This window comes from Chiloscyllium plagiosum, unplaced genomic scaffold (genome assembly GCF_004010195.1).
Source record: "Chiloscyllium plagiosum isolate BGI_BamShark_2017 unplaced genomic scaffold, ASM401019v2 scaf_80153, whole genome shotgun sequence".
Taxonomy (NCBI): Eukaryota; Metazoa; Chordata; class Chondrichthyes; order Orectolobiformes; family Hemiscylliidae; genus Chiloscyllium; species Chiloscyllium plagiosum.
Window position 1 is genome coordinate 1,527 of NW_025204825.1, and position 8,381 is coordinate 9,907.

Here is an 8,381-nt window from a genome sequence, read left to right on the forward strand (position 1 = left end):
TATCCCAGACTGACCCCGGGCTGACCCCGATATCCCAGACTGACCCCAATATCCCAGACAGACCATAATATCCCAGACTGACCCCGGGCTGACCCCGATATCCCAGACTGACCCCAATATCCCAGACAGACCATAATATCCCAGACTGACCCCGGGCTGACCCCGATATCCCAGGCTGACCCCAATATCCCAGACGGACCCCAATATCCCAGACTGACCCCAGGATGACCCCAATATCCCAGACTGACCCCGGGCTGACCCCGATATCCCAGACTGACCCCGGGCTGACCCCGATATCCCAGACTGACCCCAATATCCCAGACAGACCATAATATCCCAGACTGACCACGGGCTGACCCCGCTATCCCAGACTGACCCCGGGCTGACCCCGATATCCCAGACTGACCCCAATATCCCAGACAAACCATAATATCCCAGACTGACCCCGGGCTGACCCCGATATCCCAGACAGACCATAATATCCCAGACTGACCCCGGGCTGACCCCGATATCCCAGACTGACCCCAATATCCCAGACTGACCATAATATCCCAGATTGACCCCGGGCTGACCCCGGTATCCCAGGCTGACCCTGATATCCCAGACAGACCATAACATCCCAGACTGACCCCGGGTTGACCCCAATATCCCAGACAGACCATAATATCCCAGACTGACCCCGGGCTGACCCCGATATCCCAGGCTGACCCCAGGCTGACCCCGATATCCCAGACTGACCCCGATATCCCAGACTGATCCCGATATCCCAGACTGACCCCGATATCCCAGACTGACCCCAGGCTGACCCCAATATCCCAGACTGACCCCTGACTGACCCCAGGCTGACCCCGATATCTTAGACTGACCCCTGACTGATTCCTGAAGAAGGGCTCATACCCGAAACGTCGATAATATCCCAGACAGACCATAATATCCCAGACTGACCCCGGGCTGACCCCGCTATCCCAGACTGACCCCGGGCTGACCCCGATATCCCAGACTGACCCCAATATCCCAGACAAACCATAATATCCCAGACTGACCCCGGGCTGACCCCAATATCCCAGACAGACCATAATATCCCAGACTGACCCCGGGCTGACCCTGATATCCCAGACAGACCATAATATCCCAGACTGACCACGGGCTGACCCCGCTATCCCAGACTGACCCCGGGCTGACCCCGATATCCCAGACTGACCCCAATATCCCCAGGCTGACCCCAATATGCTGGACTGATCCCAGACTGACCCTGGGCTGAACCGTGGTTGAGCCAGACTGACCATAATATTCCAGACTGACCTCGGGCAGACCCTAATATCCCACACTGACCCCAGGCTGACCCCAATGTCCCAGGCTGACCCCGGGCTGACCCCAATATCCCAGGCTGACCCCTGACTGACCCTGATATCCCATGCTGACCCCTGGCTGACACCGATATGCCAGGCTGACCCCGAGCTGACCCCGATATCCCCGGCTGACCCCGATATCCCAGGCTGACCCCTGGCTGACCCCGATATCCCCGGCTGACCCCTGGCTGACCCCGATATCCCAGGCTGACCCCGATATCCCCGGCTGACCCCTGGCTGACCCCAATATCCCTGGCTGACCCTGGGCTGACACCTGACATTGCAGAGAGCGCCCCGGTGGTGTCGCCTATGTCTAGCTGGTAGTTACCAAGCCCCCTGAGGGGGGTCTGGCCCTCTTCAGTTGGCCCTGAAGGGTCAGTAGGTGTTCCTCCTGTTGGAACAGTTCCAACTGCAGCTCATCGCATCGCTCGCCCTGTTCCTGGATCACCTTCCGATAGGCATCATTCTGCTGCACCGCCTGGCTGTGTAACCGCTGCATATCCTGGCGAGACCGCAGGGCCTGCAGTGGGACAGCACCGGGTTAGACACAGAGTCAGGCTCCCTCTACACTGTCCCCATCAAACACTCCCAGGACAGGGACAGCACCGGGTTAGATACAGAGTCAGGCTCCCTCTACACTGGCCCCATCAAACACTCCCAGGACAGGGACAGCACGGGGTTAGATACAGAGTAAAGCTCCCTCTACACTGTCCCCCCATCAAACACCCCCAGGACAGGGACAGCACCGGGTTAGATACAGAGTCAGGCTCCCTCTACACTGCCCCAACAAATACTCACAGGGACAGAGACAGCACCGGGTTAGATACAGAGTCAGGCTCCCTCTACACTGTCCCCATCACACACTCCCAGGACAGGGACAGCACAGGGTTAGATACAGAGTCAGGCTCACTCTGCACTGTCCCCATCAAACACTCCCAGGACAGGGACAGCACGGGGTTAGATACAAAGTAAAGCTCCCTCTACACTGTCCCCATCAAACACTCCCAGGACAGGGACAGCATGGGGTTAGATACAGAGTAAAGCTTTCTCTACGTTATCTCTATCAAACACTGGCACCTTGATGATAGTCAGACTGGGAATGGAAGGGAGTGTCTCTGAGAATTAGTGAGGTCTGTCACCCTGCAGAATTCCTACCCTTGGGAGCAGTCTGCTGTAAGTCTCCTCCCTATCCTCCTTACACCCTCATCGCTGTGCGGACAGATGGTGCTCTAACTCCATTTACAATTTGCTAAGACACCATCCCAGGGTGGGCTGGGTCCCAAACAATGACATACAGAGCACAGGCAAGTGACAGAGTTCTCGATGGCATAGTGCAAAGACATCGATCTCTCCCTCCATCTCAACAAACTGAAGGGGCTGGTCATGGACTTCAGGAAGTGGAGTGAGGGGACATGGCCCTGTCTGTCTCACTGGTGCTGGGCTGGGGGTGGGTCAGAGTATCATGTTCCCAGGAGTAAATATTACCCACAGTCTGTCCTGCTCCATCCATGTCAACCTTACAGTCAAAAAACACACTCTAACATCTCTGCTTCCTCAGGTGGCTAAGGAAATTCAGCATCTCCACAACGACTCTTCCCTATTTGTATGAATACACCACAGAAAGCATCCTAGCCAGATGTATCACAGCTTACTATGGCAATTACCCAAGGCCACAAAGGACAGGGAGTTGTGAATCCAACCCAGGGGCACCACGTAAACCAGCCTCCCATCTGCTGACTCTGTCTGCGTACAGTGCTGGTCGCCACATTACCAAAAGGATGGGGTGCTTTGGAGAGAGTTCACAGGAGGTTCACCAGGATGTTGCCTGGTATGGAGGGCGATAGCTATGAAGAGAGGTAGAGTAGATTAGGATTATTTTCATTAGAAAGATGGGGGTTGAGAGGGGGACCTGATTGAGGTCTATAAGATCATGAGAGGTGTAGACAGGGTGGATAGCAAGAAGCTTTTTCCCCCAGAGTGGGGGGGGGGACTCAATTACTAGGGGTCACAAATTCAAGGTGAGAGGGAAATCATTTTGGGGAGATATACGTGGAAAGGTCTTTGCAGAGGGTGGTTGGTGCCTGGAACACATTGCCAGCAGAGGTGGTAGAGGCAGCCCCGATAATGTCATTGAAGATGTATCTGGACAGATACATACATGGGCAGGGAGCAGAGGGATACAAACCCTTATAAAATAGGTGACAGGTTTAGACAGAGGATCTAGATCTGCACAGGCTTGAAGGGCCGAATGGCCTGTTCTTGTGCTGGAATTTCCTTTGTTCTTTGTCTACACTTCCTGCCTCGGGAAAGCAGCCAACATAATCAAAGACCCCTCCCACCCCGGTTATACTCTCTTGTGTCGGGCAGAAGATACAAAAGTTTGAAAACATGTATCAACAGATTCAAGAACAGCTTCTTCCCTGCTGTTTTCAGACCAATGAACGGACCGCTCATATATTCGAGTTGATCTCTCTCTGCACCATCCCTGTAGCTGTAACACTGTATTCTGCATTCTGTTCTATTACCCTGGTGTACGTGTGTAAGGGATGATGTGTCTAGTTATCATACGAAACAATACTTTTCACTGTAACTCAGTACATGTCACAATAATAAACCAAATAAAATTAAATCCATTTCCTCACAGTTCCCTGTTTGCTACTGAGTGAGATTGTCTCAGAGCATGTTACAGCTTAAAGTTTAATACTCAATAAAAACAGAAAGATCTGCAGATATTGGAAATCAGAACCACAAACAGAAATTGTTGGAAAAGCTCAGCAGATCTGGCAGCATCTGTGGAGAGAAATCAGGGTTAACCAACCTTTCCTCAAAACCCAGAAACATTATCTCCGATTTCTCTCCACAGATGCTGCCAGACCTGCTGAGCTTTTCCAGCAATTTCTGTTCCTGCTACAGTTTAAAGTTTGTTGTCTTCCTTGAGTTACCTGATCTCTCTCTGTCGCCACTTCCTGCATTTGTTTCAATGTTGCTTCAATGCGATCTCTGTACATCTGGGAATCCTTCTGCAGAGTCACACACCGCATCTCAAACAGCTCCTTCTCTTCCAGGTACTTCAGAGAGACAGAGAGAGAGAGAGAGAGAGAGCCTGGGTTATGGAGCAGCACTGTCTGCTGGCAATGTGATCCCTGGAATGTTCTCCCCACTCGAAGGAGGTTAACATCAGGAGGGAGCCATTTCTGAGAACCATCTTGTGAAACTCTGGGGCAGTGAGCTCTTCCACCAGATGGGGCATCAGTCTCCAAACTTCATGCACCACCAGCAGGAGGCAGTACTGAGAAGGAAAGGGTTACCTGCTGGGGGAGGTGAGGAGTGGGAGTTGGTTATGATCAGTATCTTGTTTTGTGACCCCTGCCTGTAGTTTAATATCTGTCTGAAGTTGATGAAAGTCCAGTAAATGGTCCCGTTACACAGTAACTGCTTCATGTTGGTTTGTTGGTGAGGTAACCTGACCAGACTGATCGACTGGGGGATCTGCACTGGGGCTGGGAAAATTCATTCCCAAAACCTGGGAGGCCTGTGTTTCAAAATCTAGCTCCTTCCCACTGTAAGGGGAGGGGGGGAGGGGGAACAGCGAGGACTCGGGGTGTGGAGGGTGGGGGTGACCTTTAATCCAGGCTGATCTTCCAGCATCGCCCTGAGCGAAGGGAACCTGCTGGCTCTGCGATTACATGTGACTCCAGTCCCACAGAAACATAAGAGAGAAAACGCTGGAAAATCTCAGCAGGTCTGGCAGCATGTGTAAGGAGAGAAAAGAGCTGACGTTTCGAGTCTGACTGACCCTTTGTTAAAGCTTAGACTCGAAACGTCAGCTCTGTTCTCTCCTTACACAAGCTGCCAGACCTGCTGAGATTTTCCAGCATTTGCTCTTTTGGTTTCAGATTCCAGCATCCGCAGTAATTTGCTTTTGCCCATAGAAACATGACTGAACTCCAAACTAGTCACTTGGTCAGACCAAACCTCCTTCCTCTGGTCCAGGAGGGCGCCATCCTTTCTGGAGCAATGGGGCACGGTCAGAAAATGTTGGTCCAGGCAGTGACAGAGATATCCTGAGAATATCGTTAAATACACACCTTGTCCCGCAGTTCTTCCACATCCCGCAGCCCTTTGTGGAGATTGTAAATAGTATTGACCAGGTCGTGATGTTCCTCCAGTGCTGTCCTTCGGTCATCTTCCAGGATCTGAATGTACATCTTGTTTTTATCCACCTTGTCAACCTTCACATCAAATAAAAGCAGATTCCGTTACTGAGTACCACAACTCATTCCCGTAAACTCACTGCAATACGGAGGTTAAGTCAGGAAATGGAATGAATTACAATGCAATTGGATACACGCAAACACAATGGAGCCTGTTTAAATGGACCCTCACAAATGAAGGAGACCCAAAATAACTGGCACAATAAAATATACAAGAAGCACTTTCAACTCAATGTCATTTTCACATCTAAACTTTATTAAATTCAAGGGTTCAGTCTGTTCACTGAATCAGGGTGACTGGTCATTCCTCTGGCTTGCTATTAGTCTTTGGATTAGAGTCATAGAGATGTACAGCACAGAAACAGACCCTTCGGTCCAACCCGTTCATGCCGACCAGATATCCCAACCCAATCTTGTCCCACCTGCCAGGACCCGGCCCATATCCCTCCAAACCCTTCCTATTCATATACCCATCCAAATGCCTCTTAAATGTTGTAATTGTACCAGCCTCCACCACATCCTCTAGCAGCTCATTCCATACACGTACCACCCTCTGTGTGAAAACGTTGCCCCTTAGGTCTCTTTTATATCTTTCCCCTCTCACCCTAGACCTGTGCCCTCTAGTTCTGGACTCCCTGACCCCACGGAAAAGACTTTGTCTATTTATCCTATCCATGCCCCTCAGAATTTTGTAAACCTCTATAAGATCACCCCTCAGCCTCCGACGCTCCGGGGTCACCCCTCAGCAGTGAACAAGAAGTTGTGGAGTTTGGGAGCGAGGACTAGGATTTGTGGATGGGCCATTCTTTACCCATGGTGCAGTCTGCTAGAGAAATCACTGTCTTTCTGGGAGTGAATGTTTGCATGTTCTCCTCTCAGTCACTGAAATGTTCCACAGAATGAGGAAGGAGTCCACCATGTCAGCCATCCGCACAGCTCACTGCAGCAGCCAACACGCATGTCCCCCAGGACAGGAGACTCTCCGAGACACTGTGTTCACTCTGATACCCCCCCCCCCCGCCACCTTCCCACAGAACAACACAAACTCAGGCAATTCAGCAGGTCATCCATTCCTTTCCTCACTGTCTCCGAGTCCTGCTCTGTTGGGAATCAGTTTGGGAAAGGGAGACAATAGACAATAGGTGCAGGAGTAGGCCATTCAGCCCTTCGAGCCAGCACCACCATTCAATATGATCATGGCTGATCATCCTTAATCAGTATCCTGTTCCTGCCTTATCTCCATAACCCTTGATTCCACAATCCTTGAGAGCTCTATCCAACTCTTTCTTAAATGAATCCAGAGACTGGGCCTCCACTGCCCTCTGGGACAGAGCATTCCACACAGCCACCACTCTCTGGGTGAAGAAGTTTCTCTTCATCTCTGTCCTAAATGGTCTACCCCTGTATTTTTAAGCTGTGTCCTCTGGTTCGGCACTCACCCATCAGCGGAAACATGTTTCCTGCCTCCAGAGTGTTCAATCCTTTAATAATCTTATACGGTTCAATCAGATCCCCTCTCAGCCTTCTAAACTCAAGGGTATACAAGCCCAGTCGTTCCAGTCTTTCAGTGTAAGCTAATCCCGCCATTCCAGGAATTGACCTCGTGAACCTACGCTGCACTCCCTCAATAGCCAGAATGTCTTTCCTCAAATTTGGAGACCAGAACTGCACACAGTACTCCAGGTGTGGTCTCACCAGGGCCCTGTACAGCTGCACAAGAACCTCTTTGCTTCTATACTCAATCCCTCTTGTCATGAAGGCCAGCATGCTATTAGCCTTCTTCACCACCTGCTGTACCTATATGCTTATCTTCATTGACTGGTGTACAAGAACACCCAGATCTCTCTGTACTGCCCCTTTACATAAATGATTCCATTGAGGTAGTAGTCTGCCTTCCTGTTCTTGCCACCAAAATGGATTGCCCACTCACCTAGCTTGTCCAGGTTACCCTGTAATCTCCTAACATCCTCCTCACATTTCACCCTGCCACCCAGCTTTGTATCATCAGCCAATTTGCTAATGTTATTACTAATACAAGCCTCACTAATAGGAGCAGGGAGGGAATATCCATTCGGAACAAGACATGTGTTGGGGCTCAGCTAGAGTGTTGTGTACAGCTCCAGACACCACATTATGGGAAAGATGGGGTGCTCTGGAGGGAGAGTAGTTTATAAGAATGGTTCCAGGTATGAGGACCTTCGGTGATGAGGAGAGATCGAAGAGATTGGGACTGTTCTCCCTGGAGACAGAGGAGATTGAATAGAGATTTTCAGTCACGGAGTGGGGGAGCTGGACAGAACAGATCGGGAGAAACTGTTCCCACTCACAAAAGAGTAAAGACCAAGATTGGGTGTGAGGAAGAACCCTTTTGTACCCAGTGGGTGGTTAGGGTCTGGAATGCACAGCCTGGGAATGTGGGGGAGGCATCAGGGAGGGGGTTGGAGAGAGATAGTGTGCAGGGCTCTGGGGGGGGGGAAAGGCAGCAGATTGGCGCTGGGTAAGGAGGCTGGTTGAATGAGCTGGAACAGAGACGATGGGCCGAATCTCCTTCACAGTCTGGGAATTCTGGGATAGCAGGAGCAATCCTCAGTGCAGTTCCTTCCCAGTGACTCCAGCTTTGAGCTGGATTTTGGTGAGAGAGCAGGATAGTATTCCACAATTACCAGCACAGACCCGAAGGGCTGAATAGCCTCCACCTTGTGGGCAGGATGAATCCAACCAAAGGCTGGACACACACAAAACCAGCAACAATGTGCATTTCTAAAGCACCTTTGTAGCAGTGACCTGTTCCAAGGTGTTTTGCAGGAGCATCATCAAA

At 50.9% G+C, this 8,381-nt stretch overlaps 1 protein-coding gene across 1 annotated transcript in view; it reads right to left on the reverse strand.

Moving 5' to 3' along the window:
• LOC122546406 (caspase recruitment domain-containing protein 9-like) overlaps positions 1 to 5,581 on the reverse strand; it is a gene marked incomplete at both ends in the record, with an annotated part of 7,033 nt that extends 1,452 nt beyond the window's left edge. The window contains 3 exons of the mRNA XM_043685126.1: positions 1,678 to 1,869; positions 4,292 to 4,417; positions 5,438 to 5,581. Of these exons, the coding sequence (XP_043541061.1) occupies positions 1,678 to 1,869; positions 4,292 to 4,417; positions 5,438 to 5,581 (462 nt within the window). The remainder of the gene's footprint in view (positions 1 to 1,677; positions 1,870 to 4,291; positions 4,418 to 5,437) is intronic.
• Between the last annotated feature and the right edge of the window lie 2,800 nt (positions 5,582 to 8,381).